Below are 27,535 nucleotides of genomic sequence, written 5' to 3' on the forward strand. Positions count from 1 at the left end.
AGGGACCTCTAGCTAATTCCCCCATTTGAGTATCTTAAAATATGAGGGGGTATAGTAGTCTTTTACACACATCTGAAGTTTGTCTTTTTTTTTTTTTTTTTTTTTGTAAAAGAGTTCTAAGGTTGAATCTAGATGTGAATAAGTAGCCTATAATGGACTTATCGGACCATGGAAAAAATAACCAAAGATTATGTTTTTTTCAAATATATTTTAGCATAATTTTTTATTTTATTTTCAAAATATACATATTTTCTGAAAATTGTATGAATCATACGAATCGAATCATAAATCGTATCAATTGAATCGTAAACAGTACGATTTGTCGTACGATTTGAATCATAAATCGTACCATCTTAGTAACCATGAAAAACACTAATACCATACGGGAAATCAAAATACACACACAAATAAAAATTTAATAATAATAATTTAGAAACATATCAATAAGAAAAAACATAGACCATGACATGCTGGTTGTTTATTCATTCAGAAATGTAAATTGAGCCTAAATATGTATTTATAAATCCTTTCGCTTCCTCTTGAGCTTGGTGTTTTGAGTGGGGAAAAACACACTCTCCACATATGGAATCAATCCAACCTGATCACAAACCTCTTTGTCTTGATCAAATTGTTCAAACGTCTTCTCATAAGGGTTGTAGACCACTAGTCTATCGTCTTTCGCATTCCGAATCACAATCTTATTTCCGATGAAACATTTCGGCTCAAACCACAAAATCGGCATCGTCACATTCTCAACATTCATCAACTTGTTCCAAGAATTGTTGTCAATGCCCTTTCCCTTTGTCCAAATAAGAATCGTCTCCTTGTCTCTGCCGTTATTGCAATAAACGCACAAACGGCCTCTCAATTCAGCCACGAAAACCGGTTCGTTTCCCTCCACAACAACACTCTCCGTCTCCTGCAAGATCTTGAACTTGTCGTCTCTCGGATCAAAATACATAATTATCGTAGCATTCTGGCTTCGCCAAAGCCAATAGCTAGCCCCGTCAACGCAGACACCCGGGATATACTGTGTCCGATAGTACTCGACACATTCGTATTTGATCCTCTTCTTCCAAGAGTTGTTCTTGAAAGAGTACACCATGTAGTGTTCCCATGACGCGATAACAACCTTAAAATCGTCGGTGATTGGATCGCGACAGAGCCCGAAGTTCGACTTAAAGCAATTGTAAGGGAGCCAGAGACTTTTCTCTGCTCCGGTTGATGGATTCCACAACGCTATTCTCCGGGACCCGTATTGTTGTATAAGTAGCAAACCTTCACAAAAACATAAGATGTGCTCCCATCCATGGGGGGGTTCTATTACTCGTTGGGTTCGGAGTTTTTCGTCTTCCAATCGAACCAAAGAAAACCCGTCGGAAGAATTCCATGACTTTTTATGTAGAAAAAGATTGTTCGAGTTCGATTCCTTGGATTGTTGGTGATGATTTTTGACGAAAATAGGATCGGAGATCAAAGTATTCCATGACTTGGAAACTGTTTTGAATTGAAGAAGAGACTTGAGAGATAATTTTGAGAGGATAAGTTCTATGATTTCCTGTGGAAGATCGGGTGTTGTATCGGCCATGGTTTTGGAGTTTTTTTTTTTTTGCAGACTCTCGGTGTGTGAATGTGCGTATATATATACATAGATACGTATACTATCTCCCATGTATTGATGACTCTGGGAGAGAGAAAGAAGTTGTATGGGATTTGGCTTTCCGACTAATTTGGAAGATATCATCGCAAAATAAAATAAAATAAAATAAAATAAAATTATATATATATATATATATATATATATATATATATATATATATATAGAGGCTATTTACAAAAGGCGGCGGATATATGCAAGCCCGTTTTTTTATTAGTTCAAGACCTCCAACATAAAAATACTAATTTACCCTTAATGAAATTCAAAACCAAATAAAAAACAAAAATCATAAAAAAAAAATCGGCGTTACAACGCCGATTTTGACTTGTGAAGTCGGCGTTGTGTCGCCGATTTTGTTAACAAAAATCGGTATTGTGAAGCCGATTTTCGTGTACAAAATCGGTCTGGATAAACCGATTTGGGAAAACAACGAAAACACACAAAAAAATCAATTTCAATCTCAATTTTTTTTCCAAAATCGGCTAACGCATTGCAACCCAACAAGAAGTAAGCATAGATTAATGTTCATCCACGCATATTTATCAAGAATCGATGCTCGATTAATATTTTTGAATTGACAAACAAAAGTTTAGTAAAAATGACTTGTTGGTGGTGGTGGGGTGATGGTGATGGTGCGGTGGAGATGGTTTGGTGGTGGTGGTGCGGTGGTAGTGGCTTGCTGATCGTCGTCGGCGGTCTAGTGGTGGTCGTGCGGCAGTCTTGTGCGGTGGTCGTGCGGCGGTCTTCTGCGGTGGTCGTGCGACTGTCGTATTCTTTTTCCGTATTCTTTTTATGTATTCTTTTTTTTTTTTTTTCTTTTGAGTTTTTTAATTTTTTGGTCTTGTACAAATAAAAAATATGATTTATTTGTATTTAGGTATTATTTGTGGATAAGGGTATATTCGTCCTCTTTGGTCTTGATGTAATAAAAATAAATTAATTTAGGAGTTTGAACTAATAAATCTTTTTATGTGGGTTTGAACTAATAAAAAAATGGGCTTGCATATAACGGTCGCCTTTACAAAAGGGCCCATTGAACTTTAACTTAATAATAAATCAATTTGTATTATTGATATTTGTCATAATAAACCTAACTGACTCGAATTATTTAAAATGCATTCATTTAATATTGGGTGTTGCTATTTGCAACGAGACTTTTACTGAGTACAGCAGGATCTTTTTTTTTTTTAATTCTCTCTCCTACTCTCAAACTCTATCAAGACCTTCAAATTTCGGAGAATATTTCGATTTTCAATCCGTAGCAAACGAGACTCGATTATGGGAAAAAAAAAACTCATGGTTAGGATTAAATCTAGGTGAATTTCGAAAAAAAAAAATATTTTGAACTTTCCGTTCTCTAGGGCACGAAATCTTGAAGATTCTTCAAGCAATCGTGCTCTGCAGAACGGTTGCTTGAAGAACTTCACGTGTTCGTGGCCTAGAGAACGTGAAGTTCAAAATATTTTTTTTTATTTTTATTTTTTAAAATTGTTGGGGTTTCGTCTTCTACAGAACGGTGAGTTCAAAATTTTTTGAAGCTCACATTTTGCGGAGCACGATTCCTTGAAGATCTTCAAGTTTTCGTACTTTGCAAAACGGGAAAATTATTGTACTCGTTTGCATATTTATTATCAAATCCTCCTTCATAATCACCATGATCACCCTACCAAATTATAGAAATTCATAATTAGTATAGTAATAATATTAAGGAATAAAGTATAACAAAAAAGAAAAAAAAAGCCTAAAACCGATTCCGGTCCTCTAGGGAACGGTTACTTAATTTATTTATTATATTTTTCATACTACCCGTCCTGTACAGCACGTTACACCCTTCAGAATTGTTTTTATATTTCTTAGGATAAGTAGTAAAAAAAAAAAAAAAAAAAAAAAAAAAAAAAAAAAACACTACTAAAAAACTAAGAGCTTATAGTCCTGTCCTCTAGTGGACGATTACTTAAAAAGTAAAAATTATACTTCCCTTGCTGTACAGCACGATTACATCCTTCAAATTTTATTTACACCCTTCAAATTTTTTTTTATTGTTTTTCTTCATTTTTAGCTCGTAAAAGTAATCAAAGAAGTTGTTGATTGGTTTTGAATTTGTCGAACGACCTTCAGATTCTAAGTTTTCGACTATTTTTAGTTGAGAGTCTCAACTTTTTTAGAAAGTTAGAAAATTAACAAATGAGACTACCGTTGCAAATTAACCAATTTCAGTAAAAGTTCCGCGGCAATTAGTCAGTTTAATATTACTGAAAGTTACCATATTATATTATTATGGAAAATCAATTATTTTTTTAAATACGTAATTCCCCTTAATATCACCGAATATTACGCCATTTCAGTTAATATTTTTCCTTTTTTCTTAATAGTTTTCTTTATTTCAATTTAAAAAAAAAAATTGGTTAATTTTTTTTTATTTTGTTTTATTTCTATGTTCGGTTTTTTATTTTAAATTATTTAAATATGTTTTCATTTTGATTTTTTTTTTTTGGGTTATTTTATATACCCCCTAGCCACCAAATAAACTAGGGACAAACTCAAGTCCAACTCATCACTTGACATACCCCTTGGAGAAGCAAAAGTACTATACTACCCTTATATGTAATTTTCGGCCAAACTGCATTCAGCATTTCTGGTCCTACAATTATCATTTTTATTGATTTATTTATTTATTATTATTATTATTATTATTATTATTATTATTATTATTATTATTATTATTATTATTATTATTATTATTATTATTATTATTATTATTATTATTATTATTATTATTATTATTATTATTATTATTATTATTATTATTATTATTATTATTATTATTATTATTATTATTATTATTATTATTATTATCATTTTTCATCTCCTGTTTTCCAGTTTTTTTTCTTTAATTACTTTTGTTGAGTGTAGATTTTACGCTCAAGTTATACTTTCTTACCAGGATTATTGTGGACATTTATTGATATAATGTTGCTTAATTATTGGTTTACTGTATTTTAGGTACAATTTGAAAATTCGGGAGTTTCGAGGATGATATGAGCAAAAACGGTTCAAAACCGGATGAAAATGGAAGAAAACATGTCGGGGCTGAAAAATGGCATGGGGCAGCCGTGTGAGAATTAACTTATTTCTGACATGGCCGTGTCAACTGCAAAATTTTGACAAAAAGGCCTCAAAATCTGAGACGACCGTGTGAGATTTTCTATTGATTCTAACATGCTCGTGTGAGGACACGCGGAAGCGCAAATTTGGAGTTTTAATTGCACAAGAAAACTCGGATCTTCTACCAAGTTGGAGCACCTATTTATGGGCAAATAAAAGCATGAATTGTCGAGACTTTTTACACAATGTTAGAGTAAGAGGAGCGAGAAAACGGAGAATCGAAGACGAAGATCTGTCAAATCTTCATCATAGTTCTTTCCTTACGTCTCTTTATTTTTATTATTGTTATGGTGTTTTCGCAAAAGAACGTGAGTAGCTAAACCTGTTAATCTAGGATTTTGTTGCTATGAACCTATTTTTCTAACATTATGTATGTGGTGTCGTAGACATACAGATATCACCTTAGATAGCCGTTTATGAGACTTTAGTTAATGTTTTATTCATAATTTGATAGTGAATTGTTTATGAATAGTAGACTTATAATACACGCGACAGCGGGTTATGAGTACTTTAGTCTCTCGGGTTAATAATAAGGAGTTTAATTTGCATAATGAAGGTTTATTTGGGTGAAAGAAGTATCGCATATGGGAAGATAAAATCCTAGGTCCTTTTTAATTGACATTTTCCAGTGTTTATTTACTTTCGTATTTAGTTTAATAATTTAGATCTTAAAATCTTGACAAATTTGCGTAGGCTAGATAAAAACCATAGTTGTTAGACTTTGGTATTTAGGACTACAGAATTAAGTATTTCCTATGGGATCGACATCCGACTCAATTTTGACCACAAAAATTCAATTTTGACTTTTTTTTTTCAATAACTTTTTTTTTCAAAAAAAAAATTTTTGCCGTCGGATTCCGGCGTTAACCAGCGGTCAATGTCAGATTCTGGCGTTGACCTTTTTTTTCTTTTTTTTTTCATCTGGTCTGTGTATTCCGCCGCCGGTTCTTCGGCGTTGTCTTTCTTTAGTGCTTTTTTTTTACGTCCGCCACTAAACGTTGACCGTAATTGTGCTGTCATTAAAGGTGATTATACTATCACTGACAATATATTAACGTAATTGTACTACCGTTGACGATACATTAATGTAATTGTACTGCCGTTGACAGTAAATTAACGTAACATTATTATTTATTTTTTTGTTATTTTTTTTTATTTTGTTTGATTTGTTGACAAGTCAACGTAATTATATTACTGTCCTTGACAGTAAAATAACTGTAAAAAAAATAATATTACTGTCAACCACATCAATATTATTATGTTTTTTGGGTTTTTTTGTTTTGTTTGAGTTATTCGCAGAGTAACGTAATAATATTACTGTCTATTATTGTAATATTACTGTAAACACAATAATATTATCGTGGTTGACGGTAATATTAGTGTTGTTATAGTAATATTATTGTCAAGCACATCAATATCATTATTTTGTTTGGGTTATTTTGTTTTGTTTGAGTTATTCACGGAGTAACGTAATAATATTACTGTTTATTATTGTAATATTACTGTGGTTAACGGTAATATTACTATTGTTTACTATTGTCACTCACAGTGTATTAATTCTTTTGGCTTTTGATTATGTTTACATTTGTTGAATGGTCAACATAGTAATATTACTCTATTACAGAATAATATTGAGTTTTGTTGTTTTAATATTACTGTGCTAGAGATTAATATAGCAATATTATTGTATTAAACTGTAGTATAGTTAATTTTACTTTGTTCAACAGTAATATAGTTAATATTATTGTCAATCACAACAATATTGTTGTTTAAACTAGAAAAAAATGTTACAGAAAAAAAGAAAAGAAAAGGGAAAAAAAATCAACGCCGGAAACCGGCGAAAATATCAGGAAGAAAAAAAAAAGTCAACGCTGAAGACCGGTGGTCAACGGCGGTGACGGACGAAAGTGTCCATAAAAATATGTTTTGGGTCAAAATTGAATAATTTGTGAAATTTGGAGTTAAAGTGAGATTATATTAAATTAAATGATGAAATTAGAGCATATTAAAGTATGAGGCTATTTTAGTGTTTTACAAAATCTGGACCATGTGTGAACTTTTTGATTTGTTCGACCCTACACCCGGTGATAAACACCGGGTAGGTCTTCTGCTGCCATGCGTCTCTTTTTTTGTATTTTATAATAGATTCCTCGCTAAGGTTTACCTTTAGGGGTTTTAGAAAAATAAAAAAAAGGAACACGTGGCAGCAGAAAACCCACCCGATGTTTATTACCGGATATAGGATCGAAGGAACCGGATTTTTTTGTAAAATAATTTATTATCTGGATCTCTTTATAAATAAGTACTCATTGATGGACTTATTTGTAAATTGCCCATATATTTTAGTTGAATGGGGTTCAACACTGGTCAAGTGTCCGAAACCCAGTTCATCTTTCAACATGTTTTATTCAATATTCAAACACTGTATGTAAATCAAGACTCCAAATGTAAACCAATTCCAAATAATACAGTTTATGTATGTATATATATATATATGTATATATATATATATTGGACTGTAAATTTGCAGTTGTCTTGCATGTATGTATTTTGTCGGCCATACTTGACTTTCGTCGTCATCTTTAATTCTTCCTGGTCTTTTTTTAATATTTCGTCTTTTGTACGGATTTCACTTTCCAAAAGCTTTGTTCATTGATTTCTTTGGACCAAGTTGAGTATCTTTTTCTTTTTATTAATTACTTTTTCATATTTTTGTTTTTGTTTCTTCTATAGTTGCTTATGATTCTTTCCTTTGCTACTAAGTTTAGCCCCCAGAGAAAAAATTAAAGAAGGCGATCAAAGGTTTTTGAAATAAATATCGAATTGAAAATTTGATTATTTGTTGTATATATATATATATATATATATATATATATATATATATATATATATATATATATATATATATATAACTGCTGTTGAATTTTTCAGGCAAGAAAATAAATAAAAAAAAAGAGCAAGAAAAGATGATGAAGGAAGATGATGAACAGCCAGCATTGATTGATTTGGTTTTCTCTTGGTCCATAGCTGATATAATTAACAAAGATCTTTACAGGGACAAGGTTTCTTGATTAATCTAATTATAATTCTTACATCCTTAATTTTTTCCAATATTTTACTAAGTATATGTTTTTTTTCTTTTAGAAAGTTCCAAGTATATATTACTGATGCCCCTTTAATTTCCTTTTTCTTTTGTAAATATTGGCAGGTGAATCCAATTCCAGACACATTCTCATCATCAGATAATTATTTGGAGTCATTTGTGAATCCGCTTCTCGAAGAAATACACGCCGATCTCAACTCCGAATTCTCGAGTTTGCACTCTGCTCCCACTTGCGAAATATTCGATGTCAATAAAATAAGTAACAATAACTTGTTTTACTCGATAGTTTTGTGGAGATCGCGAAATAGTGATGACAATCCGAGGAGGTATAAACCGGAGTTTGGCGATTTAATTGCATTAACCGACGTGGAACCGAACTGCATTGATGATTTGAGCACACCGGAAAGACCGTACTCCGTTGCTTTAGTTCAAAGGATGAAGAATCAAGAATCTATTACGATATCGATCCTATCTTCGCAACCTATTGTTTTCGAAAAGTGCATAATCGGAAAGAGACTCTTCGCCGTTCATCTTACGAACATGATAACAAACATGCGGATATGGAAATCGTTGCATCCGGGCTTTGGTGGTAATAGGAACATTATTAACTCTGTTCTTAATACCAATCCATCTGTAAGACTTTCTTTATTACGATTCCGATTCCGATTCTTTCTTTATTTGAAAATTGTGATTAAATTGTTGGTCTTTTTTGTGCGGTGTGCAGTTAGAAGAGAAGTGTACACTTTGTTCCTTTACGGAAACCGAGAGCTTACGTGTATCGAAGTCGAGGGAAAATATAAACTCATTTGGGCTCGACGATTCCCAAAAAGCTGCTGTTTTGAATTGCATTGCGTTGACGGAATGTCGCCATGAAAATCGGGTGAAGCTGATATGGGGCCCACCCGGAACTGGTAAAACGAAAACGGTGGCTTCATTAATATTCGCCCTTTTGAAAATGAAGTGCAGGACAGTGACTTGTGCTCCGACTAACGTTGCTGTAGTAGGAGTGACAAAGCGGCTGATGAGCTGTCTGAGTGGTACGTTGGAGTACGATACTTACGGATTGGGCGATATAGTTTTGTTTGGAAATGGCGAGAGAATGAAGATTGACGAGCACGAAGAATTGTACGATGTGTTTCTTGAAAATCGTGTTTCTGTATTAGCGCATTGTTTTGCACCGTTAGTTGGGTGGAAAGGTTGTCTTGATCAGATGATGTCACTACTCGAAGACCCTCAAGTCCAGTATTTACATTATTTTGAACAACAAAAGGAGATCAACAAAAAAGACGAGGATGACGAGGAGATGGAAAATACGGGTAAGAGCGAAAATCTCAAAGAAACTTCGAAACGGGATTCCTTGAAGAAGTTAGTCATTCAAAATAAAAGGGACAACAAGAAAAAAAAGTCGAAGCAAAACGCGTCTTCACGAGAAAAGGGAAAATCCAAGTGCGACGAGGTTAAAATTTCGATGACATTTGATGATTTTTTTACGAAGAAGTTCTTTGTTCTTCGAAAGAAGCTATTCGTTTGTACGACGGGTTTGTACACTCATTTGCCGACTTCCTATCTACCTTTGGGAGTAGTAAAGAACATGATTGTAGTTCTTGATATGCTCCAATTACTTGAAAATTTTCTTCGTACTGTGAATATCACTAACGACGGATGCGTACATCGAGCTTTATTTGGGGTGGAAGAAACGGGATTATGTGGCACTAGATTGGAGTGCCTCAAAGTATTGAAGCTCCTTCGTTTAACTTTCTCAGTCCCAAATTTTATCGACGATAGTAAAATCAAGAACTTTTGTCTCACAAATGCATGCGTACTTTTCTGCACTGTTTCGAGTTCGGTGAAATTATACACGAAAAGAATGAAACCATTGGAAATGGCGATAATAGACGAAGCTGCACAGCTCAAAGAATGCGAGTCGTCGATTCCGTTGCAACTACCTGGTCTTCGCCATGCTGTACTTGTCGGCGACGAGAAGCAGCTCCCTGCTATGGTTATAAGCAAGGTTTGGAGTCAATTTTTAATTGTTTATTAATTATTGTTAATCGATAAGTTTTAATATTTTGTTTGGTATTGACGTAGATATGTGAGAAAGCTGGATTCGGGAGGAGTTTATTCGAGAGGCTTGTGAAGTTAGGACACAGCAAACACCTTCTCAATATTCAGTACAGAATGCATCCTTCCATTAGTTTGTTTCCGAATAAGGAGTTTTACGGAAACCGAATTAGTGATGGCCCGAATGTTAGAAAAATATCCTACGAGAAAAGATTCCTCGAAGAAAAAATATACGGCTCGTTTTCTTTCGTAAATATAACCAATGGGAAAGAGGAGTTAAATAACCGGAATAGTCTGAGAAATATTGTGGAAGTCTCTGTGGTTGTTGAAATTGTTTCTAGACTCTATAAAGGTATTCTTAATTCTCCAAATATGTATTAAATATTTTCGATCATTAGTATTACGAGTTTTAATATTTAATTTACATTGATTCGTAGAAACTATGAAGTCGAAGAAAAGGGTCCGTGTTGGTTGCATATCTCCCTACAATGCTCAAGTGTATGCAATTCAAGAATCACTTGAAAAGGCTAACTATAGCACCGATGCAAATGATTTATTTTCGGTATATGTGCGCTCTGTCGACGGTTTCCAAGGTGGCGAAGAAGATGTGATTATTATTTCCACCGTCCGGTGTAACGGGAGCGGATCTATCGGGTTTCTCGATAATCGTCAAAGAGCCAATGTAGCTTTAACTAGAGCAAGGTAGATTACCCCATTATCTGCATATGCATTAATATCAGATTTTGTTCCATCATACATTAATATGATGCGTCTATTTATTAATTTATTATAGTTAAACCTCTATAAATTAATACAGTTGGGACTATGGAAATTCTATTAATTTAGCGAATTATTAAATTATCGAATTAATAATTTAATACGTTATCACAGGGTCGGGACCGAGAGAAATTATTATTTAAGCGAGGTTATTAATTTATCGAGGTTCTACTGTATTACAGGTACTGTCTATGGATATTGGGTAACGGCGCGACTTTGTTGAACAGCGATTCTATTTGGCGAAAGTTGGTGTTAGATGCGAAAAAACGGGGATGTTATTACAACGCTTACGACGATAAGAACTTGTCTCTCGCAATAAGCAATGCTCTAATTCAGCTTAATGAGCTGAATTCCTTGTTTGGTATGGACTCTATACTATTCAAAGAGTCTAACTGGAAGGTATAAACTTGTTATTACAGCAACAAATTTCAGTTCACCAATTAAGTTTTCTCAAGGGGAAAAATTAAAATTTCCACCCCTCAAGTTTACCTTAATTCCACAACTGATCCTCCATGTTCACAAAAAAAAAAACAGTTTTCGTCCCTCAAGTTTCAATGATTTTACATTTTTGGTCATGTCCGTCAATTTTCCGTTAATAATAACAGAACCAAGCATGTGTCCACCACTCTCGAAATGATCAAAAGTTTCAAATTGTTGAAACATGAGGGACCAAATGTATTTTTTATGAACATGGTGGACCACATGTGGAAACAGTGCAAACTTAAGGGACATAAACTGTAATTTTCCTTTTTTTCAAGTCGTTTATGTTTCGAATGTTCTTTTTTTTTCTGTTTCGGCCTAATGGTCAACTCAACCACAAAGTTTTGTGACTATCGATATTTTCGTAATCCTTTCAACCGAAAAAAAAAAAAAAAAAATTAGTTACATCTAATACTATGCTTATTATAGCTTATACTATGTTATTCTCTCTTTAATATATATAGGTTTGCTTCAGTGCACAATTCCATCAATCTATTACAAGATTCCACGACATGGAAATCCACAAGGCCGCAGTTTCTGTGCTGGTGAAGATGTCGAACGGGTGGCGTCAGTTGAAGAAGAAAGACGAAAATGCCCCTAAGAATTTCGACTTAATGGGAGGTGCCTCCTCTCAGCTATTGGAATTTTATGATGTGAAGGGGCCAATAAAACTAGTTTGGACTATAGAAATTGTAATCGAAAATTCGATAGAAAAGCAAGTTATCAAAGTTTTGGATATTTTGCCGCGGTGGGAGATATCGGAATTGGCAAAGAAATTCGATGCCGTGGTGGGGAACTATACTATGAACCAAATGAGCCGTTGCTTGTGCAAACAAATACAAAGGTAATCAAGCAAAGTTGTGTACAATTTGCCATGCTTTGTCATAGACATAATTGATTCTCTTTATTTTTATTTTTGTGTTGATGCATGAAGGGGGTTGATGCATCCGATGACGTGGCCAGTTGACCATGGAAAGAAGTCAACTAGTAATGAGTTAGCTACTCAACTAGGAGCATTGACTTTGAGAGGTGCTCCATCATCATCCACAACAAGGTAAAGTGTAAATTAAAACCCGGTCCCACTTTTCGAGTCAGAATTTGGCAAAGTCCCGAACACATAATTTGTAGTTTTTTGAGTTCGATTTCTATTCCAACTCGAATCACCAAGAATTGGATGAGAAAGATATGCATTAATTAATGAACAAATGCCCACAACTTTGATGTGTTAAGTCAAGTAAAACTCAAAGTATAATCGATTCATACATAACTTTTTTTCACGCGACAGCCAATTCAGATGATTCAAGTTTGATTAGAAAGCTAACTCGAATGTGTACGGTTTTAGTGTTTTGAATTTTGCCAAAATCAGACTTGAAAAATGGTCAAAATCACATTTAAAATCAAAATGGTATTAGTAAATTTGAAACGACATTTAACATTCTAGTAATATAAATAAAAAAAATAAAAAAAATAGGGAAAATGTGTGCAAGAAAAAAAAAACACTTTTGTACATACAAATATTGAGTTTAAAATATTTTTCGACGTGGTTCTATTTCTTGAAAAATATCTATCATTTCATGAACGGTTACATTGCTTAGTACATTTATCTCTTTTGGGATGAATTTGTGGGTGAGAGGACTTTTTGGTAAACTCACCATTAATATTTATTTGTTGTGTTCTCTTTTAGATATCAATGGAGGAAAATCAATTCGGATCGGAGTTGCAATTGATAGTCGGCTTATGAGATCCTATACATCGTGAAATACACCATGTGGAGCTAATGAAAAAAAAAATCATGTTTTTTTTTCTGAAATGTAATCATCATTGCGTGTAAGTTGTAACCAGATCGAAACCAGTTTGTACAAGAGAGAGAGAGAGAGACTAGTGTCTCCGGTTCCGATTGATTCTTCCACTTCCACGGTATTTTTTGTCGGAAACAAAACATAAAAAAATGAGAATAACAAAAAATGATTCTTGTGATCCTCAATTCATTAATCAAACTATGTTCGATCAATATCTTGTTGTGTGCGCGTGATTCTCTCTCCAAGTGATTGATGCTGCCTCATCACTACCATCGTAAGTAGTAACCTTCCCGCCATCAACCTCCCATGTCGACGGAACCATCAATCCCCTGCATTGCATGAAGTAAACCACTAACACTATCAATTAGCCGTTGATTCTGTTGTTTTTCGTGTTTTTTGAAAAACTTACTTTTGAATTATCTTGCACAGATGTTGGGCTAAATACCTAACACGCAAATGCACGTATCGCAAACAAGTAATAATAGTGGACTCACAAGAGTCGGATGTCGATCACATGGAAGATAGAGAAGTGAAAGAGCCTATAAAGTTTCCCCACCATCACCTTAAAGTGTTCGAGTTTGTTGGCTATCGCAACACTGACGTTGAATTACTTAGCTACATGTTTTAGAATTGTGCGTGCTTGAGAAAATAATAATTGATTGCTCCAGTCCATTCCCCGATCCCGATAAATAAGGTTTGGAACAAACTGCGAGGAATAATATAAAGGAACGACTTGAACCACGAGTACCTCAACGCGTTGAATTGGTTATTCTATACCTTTGACTTTGTAAGGATTGGATAATAACTATTAGCTTAACACTGTGTGGAGTGTCTACCGGAGTAGAGGATTTTTCAATATTCATGTTCACATGTTACATTATACTTAAACAAAGTTAAATAGCGGGTTTTTCCGGTTAAAACTCATAGGTAAAATTTAAAATTTATTACGAACCTTTTACGCAGATCCTTGCGTACAAGTTACATGCAAGAACGATTATATTTCCGAAAGAAACAAAAAATATGCATATTTGTTCATTAACTAGAGAAAACATTGAAAAACATAAGGAAATAAAAGAAAACAATAAGAATAACGACAATAGTGTCGGTCTATCTGTTTTAACTCCGATCCCGATTGATTCTCCTCCCATGATATCTTCTGTCGGAAAGAAAACACCCAAAAAGATGAATTTATTTCAATTTTTCCTCAGGTTAAATACAAAAACACCCCTAAATGCATCGCGAGAATATACTAATGAAGAGTATACCTTGTTTTGGGAGATGATCTAGGCTGATTATTATTGTTCCTCAAGCAGATTGCTGCTAGCCGAGTAGCTAGCTCGTTGCTAGTTGTACTCGGTGCATCGTTAATTGGCCATGTCATCGGAATTATTAACCCCCTGCATGCATCGTCAAGTAACCAAATATTTATACTTCATTTGATTCTATCACAAAATATTCACTTATATATGTCTACGACAAGACATGGAAGTTTGTGCTTACCTTTGATTTTGTTTGCACAGACAACGGCTCATTTGATTCATAGTGTAGTTCCCCAAAGAAGCATCGAATTTCTTCGACAGCTGTTCGATTTCCGACTGAGGCAAGACATCCAATACTTTGATAACTTGAGTTTCCACCGAATTTTGCCTCATTATTTCAATAGTCCATGCAAGTTTTATCGTCCCCTTCACATCATACAATTCAAGTAGCTGAGAAGAGGAGCTAGGGGCATTTTCGTCTTTCTTCTCCTGCTGACGCCACCCGTTCGAAAGCTTCACCACTATAGAAACCACTTCCTTGTGAATTTCCACGTCTTTGAGTCTCGTAATAGACTCGTGGAATTTTGGACTGAAGCAAACCTATATATATATACACATACATATATAGATATATAGACAACATTGCAAGATTAAATGACAGGAAAAACGAAAGTATATATACATTGTGGCTGTAATGTGACGGTTCATATTGATATCGTATACCTTCCAGATAGCCAATTTGAACAGTGTAGAGTCCACACTGAACAACGAATTCATTGGTCGAAGCTCGATTAGTGAGTTGCTAATAGTGAGCGACAAATTTTTATCCTCGTAAGCATTATAAAAACAGCCTCGATTTTTAGCTTCCATCACTAACTTTTGCCAAATCGAACCGCTGTTTAACAAAGTTGCGCCGCTGCCCAATATCCAAAGGCAGTGCCTGTAATGTATAATAGCCACACACAAATAAGCATCCATATTAATATAATTCATATAATTATCAGTGTCAGGAAATTCTATTAATTTAGCGAATTATTAAATAATCGAGTTAATAATTTAACACGTTTTCACTGAGTCGAGGCCGAGAGATACTATTATTTAAGCGAGGTTATTAATTTATGAGTATTAATTTATCGAGGTTCTACTGTACATTTGTATTTTAATGTAGATCACTACCTGGCCCTAGTCAGAGCTACATTGGCTCTTTGGCGATTATCGAGAAAACCAACCAATCCATTCCCATTGCATCGAACGGTAGAAATAATAATAATATCTTCTTCGCCACCTTGAAAACCGTCAACAGATCGCACATTTACCGAAAACAAGTCTTTTGCATCGGTGCTATAATTAGCCTTTCGAAGGGATTCTTGAATTGCAAATACTTGTGCTTTGTATGGCGATATACAACCTACACGGACCCTTTTCTTCGATTTCGTACATTCTACAAAACAATTAATATAATTTAAAAATAAAAAATAAAATAAAAATACAGTACTAATGATTAATAATAAGAATATATACCTTTATAGAGCTTGGACACTATCTCAGCAACAGCAGAGACCTCCACCATATTCCTCCGACTATGCCGGTTATCGAACTCCTCTTTCCCATTAGTTATATTTATGAAAGAAAACGAGCCGTATATTTTTTCTTCGATAAATCTTTTTTCGTAGCCTCTTTCTCTAACATTTGGACCATCGCTAATTCGGTTTCCGTAGAATTCGTTATTCGGAAACAAACTAATCGAAGGATGCATTCGATACTGAATATTGAGAAGGTGTTTGTTATGTCCTAACATCACAAGTCTCTCGAACAAACTCCTCCCGAATCCAGCTTTCTCGCATATCTACGTCAATACCGAGCAAAAATTAATATTCGATAAAACTTCTCAATTATTGATAATTAAATAATAATTTAAAATTCGAAAATTAAAACCTTGCTTGTAACCATAGCAGGGAGTTGTTTCTCATCGCCGACAAGTACAGCATGGCGAAGACCAGGTAGCTGCAACGGAATAGCCGACTCGCACTCCTTAAGCTGTGCGGCTTCGTCGATTATCACCATTTCAAAAGCTCCTTGCGTGTGTAAGTTTGCAGAGCTCGAGACAGTGCAAAACATTAAACGCGCGTTTTTTAGACAAAAGTTCCTAATTTCGTGATCTTCGATAATTTTCGGGACTCTAAAACTTTCGCCGAGTGACTTCATTACTTTAAGGCACTCTAATCTGATTCTGCATAAATTAGTTCCGTCACATCCAATTATCAGCGCCCGCTTTAACAACCTTTGATTGGTTACATCAACTTTACGAATCAAAGTTTCAAGTAGCTTGAGCGTATCGACCAATCGAATCATATCCTTTAGTACTTCCGTAGAAAGCAACAAAGTCGGCATATGCGTGTACAACCCTGTCGTGCAAACGACTATCTGCTTTCTAAGAGCGAAAAACCTCCTCGTAAAAAACTCTTCAAATGTCATCAAAATCGTGTCTTGCTTATCATTTGCCTTCGATTTCATGACTTTTTCTTGTTCCTTGGAATTTTTATTTTTGTTCTTGTTTTCGTTTTTATTTTGGATGACTAAATTCTTCAAGAAACTCCTTGTTGATGATGTTTCTTCGAGATTGCTGCTGACATCAGCATCGAAGTCGTCTTCGTTGCTCTCTTCTTGTTGCACCGAGTAACGGAGATACATTCTCTGAGGGTTTTCAAGTAGGGACATCATTTGATCAAGACAACCTTTCCAACCAGTCAACGGTGCGAAACAGTGACGTAGTACGGAAATACGATAATCAAGAAACACATCATACAAATCTTCGTGCTCGTTAATCTTCATTCTCTCACCGTTTCCAGACAAAACTATATCGCCCAATCCGTAAGTATCGTACTCCAACGTACAACTCAGACAACTCATCAACCGCTTTGCAACTCCCATTACAGCAACATTAGTCGGAGCACAAGTCAGTGTCCTGCACTTCATTTTTAAAAGGGTGAATACTAATGAAGCCACCGTTTTCGTTTTTCCGGTTCCGGGTGGGCCCCATATCAGCTTCACCCTATTTTCATGTCGGCATTCAGTCAACGCAATGCAATTCGAAACCGCACCTTTTTGGGAATCGTCAAGCCCAAATGAGTTAATAACTTCTCTAGACTTTAACACGTTAATGCTCTCGGTTTTAGTAGACAAGCAAAGCGTACAATTCTCTTCTACCTGTACATTACACAAAATCAAACAATAAAAATTTCACAGTATATATATATAGAGAGAATCGCGTGTAATAAATCGAACACTTACGGATGGATTGATATTAAGAACAGAGTTAATGATGTTCATATTTCCACCTTCGCCGGGATGCAAACCGCTCCATATCCGCCTGTTTGTCGTTAAGTTCGTAAGATACACGGCAAACAGTACTCTATTTCCCATTCTACCCCTTTCCCTATCGAATTCAATAACCTTAGACGAGAGGATCGGAATCTTGATAAGATTCTTTTCCTTCATGCCTTGAACTACAGCAACAAGGTACGATACTTTCGGCCTGTTCAAATCGTCAATGCACTTTGGTCTCACATCGGTTATCGCGATTAAATCGCCGGATTGGGGTTGATACTTCCCTAAGGGACTGTTGTCGCTATTTCCCGATTTTTTCAATACCATCGAGTATTGTAAGTTCTTAGGAATGTTGAATCCTTTCGATATTTCGACATCGTATATTTCGCAGAAGGGTGCAGAGTGCACACTCAGCATATTCGAGCGGAGATCGGCGTGTGTTTCTTCGAGAAGCGGGAACACGAAGGAATTCAAGTAATGGTGCGACGACGAGAATGTGTCGGGAATTGGATTCACCTGATCGATGCCAAGACACAAATGTATGTATATATGTATTGTAATGAAGTAAATTAAATATTTGGAAAAATGAAGCATGCAAGAATTATATATTATGATTAAATTAAATTCAAGAAACACCTTATCCTTGTAAAGATCTTTGTTCATTATATCAGATATAGACCAAGAGAAAACATAATCAGTCAAACATAATGGAGTTTTATCTTCTTTCTTCACAATCAACGTAATCTCTTCCTTTTCTTCTTTATCTTCTTCCCTAAAAAATCAACACTACATTTATTTAATATATACTAGCATTTTTAAAATTGAAATTAATGATTAGTTTAATACATGACGATAACAATTATAATAAAATTTATTAGTGATATTGATAACAGCATTAACATTTATACAAATTTAATTATACAAACTCATATAGAAAAAAAATGTATAAAAACTTAATTGTCATAATGTGATCAAATTGATCATTAAATAAATGAAGCAAACAAGTATTAGAGAAAATGGACTGGATAATAGGAGATAAAAATAATAATAATTGTAAAAATATAGTGTTGTGGATCCGGACTGTGCGAGTCGAAATTTGGTGTGAAGTAATTAGAATAGAAAATGACTGCAGTATATATATATATATATATATATATATATATATATATATATATATATATATATATATATATATATATATATATATATGAAAAGAATTAAAAAAAAGAAAAAGGAAAAAAAAAAATAACCTGCTCCAAAGAAAGCCACTAAGAAAGCTTTTGAAAAGATGCATGATGCAAGAACAAAACGATAGAGAAATTAGTATGACGGTGATCGAGTTGTGCTGTAAGAAAGGAAGAAAAAGCTTGACTCAGTACTACAGCGCGCGCGTGAGTGCACATGCAAGAACAAAAGGAACCCTTAATTTATTTCAGAGTTTAATTTGATGGGAAAGCTAACAGGCGCGCGGAATGTGGAAAGACGTACATAGTATATATACATATCATCGGGTCTCGAAATCAGCAGACCTATTAATCCTACGTTGGCTCAACTTGCTTCACTCCATGCATGCATTTATTACAGTCTCTCCTGAATTCTCTCAAATTTTCATAGTCATATCGTTCATCCTTGAGTATTAGTAATAATTCTTTATAGGGGTAATTTGCTCCTCCTATAAGAGATTATATGTGTAAAAATCTATCCAATTAATTTTAGGGCGAATGGCAAAAAGGCCCATCACATGGGACTTAAAATGCATTTTAGTCCGCAAAAAAAACAGTTTCTCAATTAAACTCATCCTCATATCTTTAGTCTAAAATACCCTCCATAATATAATTCTTACCAATTCCACCCATTATGCTCTAACTTCCTTAATATTACATATTGACCCCTGATTTAAACAAATTTATTTATTTTTCAGAAAATAATTATTTTTTCTGAAATGTCACTTGCCTTGCTGTCACGTTCTCTATTTTCTTTATCTTTATTTTCTCATATCTTTGGGAATTTTTCTGACGTGGTATAAATGGGTGCAATCGATCTACACAAAAGTGGAGAGAAGATTAGACAACTAAATTTGTAACAGAAAAAAATCGACACTTAAGTGTCGAATTTTGAACTAATTTTCGATATTATGTTGTCGAAAATTAGTACAACAATCGACACTTAAGTGTCGAAAATAATGGAAAAATTCGACACTTAAGTGTCGAAAATAGTGGACAAATTCGACACTTAAGTGTCGAAATATGACTTTATATAATAATTGATATTATATGTTTTCGACGAGTAACTGTCGAATTTGTCCACTATTTTTTGAGCTAAAACGTCGATTTTGATTTTTTTTTATTATTTAAATCCGCCATTAAATTTCGACACATACATGTCGAAATTGTGTTTGTTTTTCGGCATGTATGTGTCGAAACACATAATAATTGATATTATATGTTTTCAAAAATAGTGTCGAAAAATAGGATAAATTCGACAGTTACTCGTCGAAAACATATAATATCAATTATTATGTGTTTCGACACATACATGCCGAAAAACAAGCACAATTTCGACATGTATGTGTCGAAATTTAATGGCGGATTTAAATAATAAAAAAAAAATCAAAATCGACGTTTTAGCTCAAAAAATACATGGATACATACCTTAATGGGTACTCCTTGCTCGTAAACTACCATTCTATTGTCATTTGACGTCATTTTGCAAGTTGTGTAAAGTTTTGATTTCTTTAGTTTTGAGGTTTTTTAGGAGGGTTTTTGGGGGAGGGAGAAGAATGAGGTGGAGGAGGTGAGGGGTTTGTGAGTGAGAAGGGAAATGTGTTTTGAGGGGTTTTGATTATTTGGTATTTAAGAAAGAAAAATAATATTTGTAATATTTTTTTTGTTTTGATTTTCATTAAGGGTATTAAAGTAATTTACTATTTATTATTTAATTTTTATTTTTTTGGTATTGAACTAAAGAAAAGTTATGATTATGGTATTTATTCGACCAGGCTAGGGAATAGAATCAACAATCGAATAAGTGATCACTTGACTGATCTTGATGTACTGTTTTTCAAGCCTTAGCCTTGCTAGCACGCCCAAACACAGACCAAGACCGGTTCGGTTGGTTGCCTTCACATGTCTACCCAGGGCATATAGGGGCGGGGTTTACTAAGAATAGGATAAGACTAAATAGGATGGGAGTTAGCCGAGTGCTAAATCGACCAATTTCATCGGTTTGAATCGGTCAACACTTCCACCACTTGCTTTTGTTTTAGTGATCCCAAACTTTAAGACAAAATGAGTTTTTAGTCATGTAAATTTACTAGTTGAGAGTTTTAGTTCACCATGTTTCAAAATCATAATTTTAGTCCTGTAAGTTATAAAATTTGAGAATTTTGGTCCTATGACCTGCTATAAGAGATAATGTGATGGTTGGTTGAATGAGTTGGCATTTAAAATATAAAAGTAAATAGATTAAAAATAAATTAGGTGATGTGGCTAATGAGTTGGACAATTTTGAAGGGAAATAAAATATACCATCAATTTTTTTTTTTATTTGATGAATGAAATAAGCATTTTCGTAGTAACTATTTTTTAATTAATATTTCATAGTTCTCAATTGATAAAAATAGTAATTAACTATATTTTATTACTCGTTATGGATATTTGTTACTCTTGGTTTGATAATGTATTTTATGTTTGGAGGCTCTATAATACTTTTTTGGTACATTTAATTTAATAGAGTTTTGAATATATTTTATAATATTTTGGTTAATTCGTAAATGTGTATTTGATTTCTTATACTAATTATGATTGTGCATGTTATTTAACTTAACAACAAAGTTTAATAAAATATGTTTTTTTTTTCAATTATATGTTGAATTTGACTGTTGGTTCAATTTCATTGTAATCACTAAGTACGGATTTGTGAAAAAATGAAATATTTAGATAAATATAAATTTAATTACTATTTTTATCAAATAAAAACTAAAAAATATTAATTAAACATTAGTTAGTCTTATTTCCTTCATAAAAATATAGTTGTAGATTTTATTCAATGGGTTTATTGTGGTTCTTTATTGCATATATAACAAAAAAATTAAATATATAATTAATAATTAATATGTTAAAATTTCGTCATTATTTGGGTGAATTTGACATTGAGGATCATTTTTTTCTCAAAAAACATCCAACTCATTAGCCACATCACCTAATTTATTTTTATATTTTAAATGTCAACTCATTCAACCAACCATCACATTACATGTTATAGCAGGTCATAGGACCAAAATTCTCAACTTTTGTAACTTACAGGACTAAAATTCTGAATTTAAAACATGGTGGACTAGAACTCTCAACTAGCAAATTTACAGGACTAAAAAACTCATTTTTCCAAACTTTAAATATGTTTTTAGAAAAATAAATAAGTTTTTTAAGTATTATTTGCACTGTTTTTTAAAAACAAATTAATTATTTTAAAGTTACTACTAAGAATTGGCCGATTCTACTAGTTAGAATCGAAAACCGAACCGTAACCGAATCGTAAAGAAGCGGAAATATTCGGTGCGGTTCCGATTCCTCCAAAATCGAACCCGAAACCGGCGGTTTGGAATCGAAACGGAACCGAACCGAACCGAACCGTGGTCATGTGTAATCCCTAGCATGCATGCACGAATACTAATGTTAGTAAAATTATAGATTTAAGTATAGAAGGGGTAAATGAATGATGACATTGACAATTCCAAAGCGTTTTAGGAGATGAGGTCTGATATATATATTATTGTCCTAGCTACATTTTCCCATCCATAGACTGTGTCCTAAAAACCCCACTCATTGCATGTAGTTAACCAAGACACACTCTCAACGTAAACAAACCCTAATTAAGTACTTTTGCCTTTCCATATTCTGCAGGTTACATTTCCCAACCTCCTTTTCTTTTCTCTTCTTAAATTATCATAGTTATACAAGATTACTAGTATGGTTTTCCCATTTGCTACTAAGTAATTAATCAAAAAATATCCACAGAAGTAAAGATAAATAAAAATGACAAAGAAAAGCAGCCTTCAAGAAAATCTAGGGTTGGATGTTGAATATGAACTTGGTTCTTCATCTGAGCTGTCGGAAGAAGATGAAGAAGAGGGCTGTATGCTACTGAAGAAGATGAAGACAGAGGATAAAATTCCAGGCTTTATTGACTATGTTTTCTCTTGGTCAATTGCTGATATATTGAACACAGATCTTTACAAGGATAAGGTGGTTTCTTCAATATCTATATTAATAATTAATATTAATTCTTACATCCTTAATTTTTCCAAATTATTTGACTATGGTCTATGTGTATATATATATATATATATATATATATATATATATATATATATATATTATTGGCAGGTGACTCCAATTCCAGACACATTCTCATCGTCAGTTAATTATTTGGAGTCATTCGTCAACCCTCTTCTCGAAGAAACGCACGCCGACTTACGCTCCAATATGCTGAGTGTGTACTCTGCACCTGTAAGCGAAATATGCGGTGTCCAGACAAGGGGGATACCAGCACTTTCAGACAACTTATCATATTCGATAGCGTTGAATAATAATCGAAGGAATAATTACGAACCGGGGCATGGCGATTTAATTGCGATAACGGATGTGAGACCGAATTGCATTGATGATTTGAACAGGCCTAGAATATCTTATGTTCTTGGTTTAGTCGAAGGGACAAAGGAAAAAGTATCGAATATGATTCCGATTCTGTCGTCGAAAACTATTGCATTCGACCGAGAAAGAGACACACTCTTTGCTGTGTTCCTTACAAACTTGACAACAAACAGGCAGATATGGAATGCATTGCATCACGGTGGACAAGGAAATACGGACATCATTAATTCCGTTCTTAAAATCGATCCATTAGCTGTAAGAGTTATAAGAGTTATATATATATATATATATATATATATATATATATATATATATATATATATATATATATATATACTCCCTCAATAACTGTCTCTTCTTAAAAATATTTTTAAGAAGAGAGTTATAAGAGTTATATATATATATATATATACTCCCTCAATAACTGTCTTTTCTTAAAAATATTTTTGTTCCAAATTATCTGTCGCAATAGATTTCCAATACTGCATTAAATCTGTATTTTTCCTGTTTTAACATTATTAATGCATCTCTATCCATTAATTTTCACTTATAAACTATTAAATGCTAAAGGTTGTTTTAGTCATTTTTATGTGATTTTACTAAAATCAAGCTACATTTATTGAAATTCTTAATCTTTGTGAAAAGTGAAAAGAGACACTTATTTAGGAACGGAGGGAGTATATATCACTAGAGATTCGGTTTTTTTTGTGTGTGTGTGTGTGTGTGTGTATGCTACATTTGAACTGTGAATATCTTAATTATTGTCCCTTTTATTGTATGGTGTGAAGGTTGAAGAGGAGTGTAGTCTTTGCTCGTCTACGGAGAACGAGAGGGTTAATCGTTCAAAGGCAAGAAAAGTAATTGAGACCCTCGGGCTTAATCGATCCCAAGAAACGGCCGTTTTGAATTGCGTTGCGTTAAAAGAATGTGTCCATGGAAGTAGGGTGAAGCTGGTATGGGGCCCACCTGGAACCGGAAAAACGAAAACGGTGGCTTCGTTAGTGTACACGCTTTTGCAAATGAAGTGCAGGACACTGATTTGTGCTCCGACTAACGTCGCTGTAACAGGAGTGGCAAAGCGGTTGATGAGTTGTTTAACTAGTGGCAAATTGGAGAATAATATAACTTACGGGCTGGGCGATATAGTTTTGTTCGGAAACATGAAGAGAATGGAGATTGTCGGGCACAAAGATTTGCACGATGTATTCCTTGAAAATCGTATTTCGGTATTAGCTCAATGTTTCGCCCCACACTCTGGCTGGAAAGGTAGTGCATGCGAGATGACGAGCCTACTTGAAAACCCTAAACGCGAGTACAATCATTACTTGGGAAATCCATACGAGATGAACGAACACGACTTTCCGTTGGCATTCGAGGACTTCTTTAGGGAGAAGTTATTCGTACTCGGGAAGCAGTTGGCCTTTTGTATAACAGGGTTGTACACTCATTTGCCTACTCGGTTTCTTCCTTTGGAAGTAGTGAAGGAAATGGTTAGAGTTCTCGATAAGCTACAATCACTCGAAACTTTACTGCACAGTGTCAGTAAAGAGTGGTTACAGCGAGCATTGATTGATAAGGGAGAAGAGAGAGGTTTGATTAACCGAAAGGAAGAGAGTTTCGATAGTTTAATGATACGTAGCATCAAATTGCAGTGCCTGGAAGAATTGAAAAGCATCCGTGAAACTTTCTCGGAGCCGAATTTTAAGGAATCTCGTGGAATCAGGAACTTTTGCTTGTCGAATGCATGCTTGATTTTTTGCACTGCTTCAAGCTCAGGTAAGTTGCACGCACGGGAAATGACGGTACCGTTAGAAATGGTGATAATAGACGAAGCAGCACAGCTTAAGGAATGCGAGTCGACTCTTCCATTACAGATACCTGGTCTTCGCCATGCTGTACTTGTCGGCGATGAGAAACAACTCCCTGCTATGGTTACAAGCAAGGTTTTAGTAATCGAATTTTAAATTATTATTTAATTATCAATACTTGAGAAGTTTTATTGAATATATTAATTTTTGTTCGGTATTGACGTAGATATGTGAGAAAGCTGGATTCGGGAGGAGTTTATTCGAGAGGCTTGTGAAGTTAGGACACAGCAAACACCTTCTCAATATTCAGTACCGAATGCATCCTTCCATTAGTTTGTTTCCGAATAACGAGTTTTACGGAAAACAAATTACCGATGGCCCAAATGTTATAGAAAGAGCCTACGAAAAAGGATTCCTCGACGAAAAAATATACAGCCCGTTTTCTTTCATAAATATAACAAATGGGGAAGAGGAGTTCGATAACCGGCATAGTCGGAGGAATATGGTGGAGGTCTCTGTGGTTACGGAGATAGTGTCCAAGCTCTATAAAGGTATATATTCTTATTAATTCTTAATCATTAGTACTCTATTTTTATTTTATTTTTTATTTTTAATTAATTATATTAATCGTTTTGTAGAATGTATGAAGTCGAAGAAAAGGGTCCGTGTTGGTTGCATATCGCCATACAAAGCACAAGTATTCGCAATTCAAGAATCACTTGGAAATTCTAATTACAGCACCGATGCAAATGATTTATTTTCGGTAAACGTGCGGTCTGTCGATGGTTTCCAAGGTGGTGAAGAAGATGTGATTATTATTTCTACCGTTCGTTGCAATGGGAGTGGATCCCTCTGTTTTCTCGATAATCGTCAAAGGGCCAACGTAGCTTTGACTAGAGCAAGGTAGCATCAATTCGTACATTATTAATAATTAATATAGAATTTTTCTAGTACCATGATCAAACACGGTGAAATACATTAATAATTTAATGTTACAGGTACTGTCTTTGGATATTGGGTGACGGCAAAACTTTGTTGAACAGCCGCTCGGTTTGGCAAAAGTTAGTCACTGATGCTAAAAAACGGGGCTGTTTTTATAATGTGTACGAGGATAAAAACTTGTCACTCGCTGTGACCAACACTCTAATTCGACTTCGGCAGTTCAATTCCTTGTTTAGTACGGATTCTATACTGTTCAAAGTGTCTAACTGGAAGGTATTATATTTTACGATTGCTTAGTGACTAATCAACGTAGCATTAGTGACAATATATGTTTTGTCACTAATACTTCCAATTTGTTGTCACTATATATATTTTGAGACACACCTGTAGCGAACAACATAATGACAAAAATGATTTGCGTTTTGATAATATCGGTGTTGTCGCTAAAATGATTATTTCTTGTAGTGATCACTTGTTTGGATGGTTATTGAAAATCAATAATGTCAAATTACGTGATCTTGTACTAATTTGTTCTGTATAGGTTTGCTTCAGTCCCCAATTCCACGAGTCTATTACCAGAATACATGACGTGGAAATGCAGAGAAAGGTGGTTTCTATACTTGTGAAGCTTTCGAGCGGGTGGCGTCCTCAGCAGAATAAAGACAAAAACGCCCCTAATTCCAACATGAATATTGAAGGAGGAGGAGGCTATTCTCCGTTATTGGAATTGTATGATGTAAAGCGGCCAATAATACTCGTTTGGACTACCGAAATTATAATCGAAAATTCGACGGAAATGCAAGTTATCAAAGTTTTGGATATCTTGCCTCGGTCGAAGATATCTGAACTGGCAAGGAGATTTGATCGTGTGGTGGATAGCTACACTAGAAATCAAATGAGTCGTTGTCGATGCAAGCAAATTCAAGAGTAATTAATTAGCTTTCTATCTCACAATATCAATTGCCTTTGTTTTCGAAATTACTAATTACTAAGTAATGGAGTGCATGTTTAATTTGCTAATTTGATGATATAATGAACAGGGGTTTGGTGGTTCCGATGACATGGCCAGTTGACCACGGCAAGGGTCAAAGTGATGAGCTGGCATCAAGAAGCTTAAGACGTAATCTTGGCCCTACAGCTTCCGCAACAAGGTATATGTATGCACACTATTTTGATTATTGATTACCGAGTGCGTGTTTTCTTCAAATTAATCGATGAATTAATATATATTGATCGAGATAATTGTGATTAGCAGAAGAAACGAAGAATCATTATTGTTAATTCTGATTAATTACGACAATGATTTGATTCCTCCGTTTTACTAATTTTGATTTTCGATTCCCGATGACAGAAAATATCGTGGGGTAGAACTGTAGAAGAAACAAAGGAACCGATGTAGCAACAAACAGATGGAGCTAGGTGCTAGCGAAGTGTGTAGGGTGAAGTTTGAACCAGATATATATCTTGTTTTTTTGTACGCTCTACGTAGTTTTGATGGACTAATAT

General features: G+C 34.3%; 4 protein-coding genes across 8 annotated transcripts; 2 read left to right on the forward strand and 2 right to left on the reverse strand.

The window, feature by feature from the left end:
- Positions 1–517: 517 nt before the first annotated feature.
- Positions 518–1,588, reverse strand: LOC105964922 (F-box/kelch-repeat protein At3g06240). Its single transcript, XM_012989429.2, has one exon. It carries the CDS (start codon positions 1,586–1,588, stop codon positions 518–520), a length of 1,071 nt encoding a protein of 356 aa, XP_012844883.2.
- Positions 1,589–7,397: 5,809 nt separating this feature from the next.
- Positions 7,398–13,254, forward strand: LOC105965101 (uncharacterized). 5 transcript variants are annotated; one of them, XR_016033288.1, is made up of 11 exons: positions 7,398–7,624; positions 7,754–7,884; positions 8,031–8,558; positions 8,650–9,936; positions 10,014–10,338; positions 10,424–10,688; positions 10,946–11,162; positions 11,708–12,087; positions 12,178–12,297; positions 12,928–13,037; positions 13,097–13,254. XR_016033288.1 is itself a non-coding variant. In XM_088822443.1 (10 exons), exons 2-10 carry the CDS (start codon positions 7,789–7,791, stop codon positions 12,968–12,970), a joined length of 3,261 nt encoding a protein of 1,086 aa, XP_088678569.1. In that variant the 5' UTR covers positions 7,398–7,624; positions 7,754–7,788; the 3' UTR covers positions 12,971–13,080. The 5 variants fall into 5 exon arrangements, 2 of the variants coding, with proteins under 2 accessions (XP_088678569.1, XP_088678568.1); XM_088822443.1 differs by lacking the exon at positions 13,097–13,254 and having other exon boundaries at positions 12,928–13,080; XR_016033287.1 differs by lacking the exon at positions 7,398–7,624 and having other exon boundaries at positions 7,743–7,884.
- A 933-nt stretch (positions 13,255–14,187) lies between these two features.
- On the reverse strand, positions 14,188–18,524 carry LOC105964923 (uncharacterized). Its single transcript, XM_088821367.1, has 10 exons — positions 18,520–18,524; positions 18,265–18,400; positions 17,589–18,144; positions 16,583–17,504; positions 16,237–16,531; positions 15,823–16,147; positions 15,478–15,742; positions 15,025–15,241; positions 14,543–14,901; positions 14,188–14,439 (listed from the first exon to the last, which is right to left on the reverse strand). Exons 1-10 carry the CDS (start codon positions 18,522–18,524, stop codon positions 14,292–14,294), a joined length of 3,228 nt encoding a protein of 1,075 aa, XP_088677493.1. The 3' UTR covers positions 14,188–14,291.
- Positions 18,525–22,527: 4,003 nt separating this feature from the next.
- On the forward strand, positions 22,528–27,354 carry LOC105964925 (putative ATP-dependent helicase C29A10.10c). Its single transcript, XM_088821368.1, has 9 exons — positions 22,528–22,871; positions 23,013–23,534; positions 24,068–25,222; positions 25,314–25,638; positions 25,726–25,990; positions 26,086–26,302; positions 26,571–26,956; positions 27,070–27,180; positions 27,285–27,354. The coding sequence occupies exons 1-9, from the start codon at positions 22,662–22,664 to the stop codon at positions 27,352–27,354; spliced, it is 3,261 nt and encodes a 1,086-aa protein (XP_088677494.1). The 5' UTR covers positions 22,528–22,661.
- Positions 27,355–27,535: the final 181 nt, after the last annotated feature.

This window comes from Erythranthe guttata, chromosome 8 (genome assembly GCF_056151865.1).
Source record: "Erythranthe guttata isolate IM_541 chromosome 8, IM_541, whole genome shotgun sequence".
Taxonomy (NCBI): Eukaryota; Viridiplantae; Streptophyta; class Magnoliopsida; order Lamiales; family Phrymaceae; genus Erythranthe; species Erythranthe guttata.

What these genes read in the sequence shown, in the direction of transcription:
- LOC105964925 (XM_088821368.1), top strand. Translation starts at nt 22,662, where the DNA reads ATGACAAAGAAAAGCAGCCTTCAAGAAAATCTAGGGTTGGATGTTGAA. An exon ending in GTAGCTTTGACTAGAGCAAG is followed by an intron (nt 25,991 to 26,085) that starts GTAGCATCAATT and finishes TTAATGTTACAG; the next exon opens with GTACTGTCTTTGGATATTGG. An exon ending in CCTACAGCTTCCGCAACAAG is followed by an intron (nt 27,181 to 27,284) that starts GTATATGTATGC and finishes TGTGATTAGCAG; the next exon opens with AAGAAACGAAGAATCATTAT.
- LOC105964922 (XM_012989429.2), bottom strand. Translation starts at nt 1,588, where the DNA reads ATGGCCGATACAACACCCGATCTTCCACAGGAAATCATAGAACTTATC.
- LOC105964923 (XM_088821367.1), bottom strand. An exon ending in AGTGTCCAAGCTCTATAAAG is followed by an intron (nt 15,743 to 15,822) that starts GTATATATTCTT and finishes ATTGTTTTGTAG; the next exon opens with AATGTACGAAATCGAAGAAA. An exon ending in CTGTGCAAACAAAATCAAAG is followed by an intron (nt 14,440 to 14,542) that starts GTAAGCACAAAC and finishes CGATGCATGCAG; the next exon opens with GGGGTTAATAATTCCGATGA.
- LOC105965101 (XM_088822443.1), top strand. Translation starts at nt 7,789, where the DNA reads ATGATGAAGGAAGATGATGAACAGCCAGCATTGATTGATTTGGTTTTC. An exon ending in AAGATCTTTACAGGGACAAG is followed by an intron (nt 7,885 to 8,030) that starts GTTTCTTGATTA and finishes AAATATTGGCAG; the next exon opens with GTGAATCCAATTCCAGACAC. An exon ending in TTGTGCAAACAAATACAAAG is followed by an intron (nt 12,088 to 12,177) that starts GTAATCAAGCAA and finishes TGATGCATGAAG; the next exon opens with GGGGTTGATGCATCCGATGA.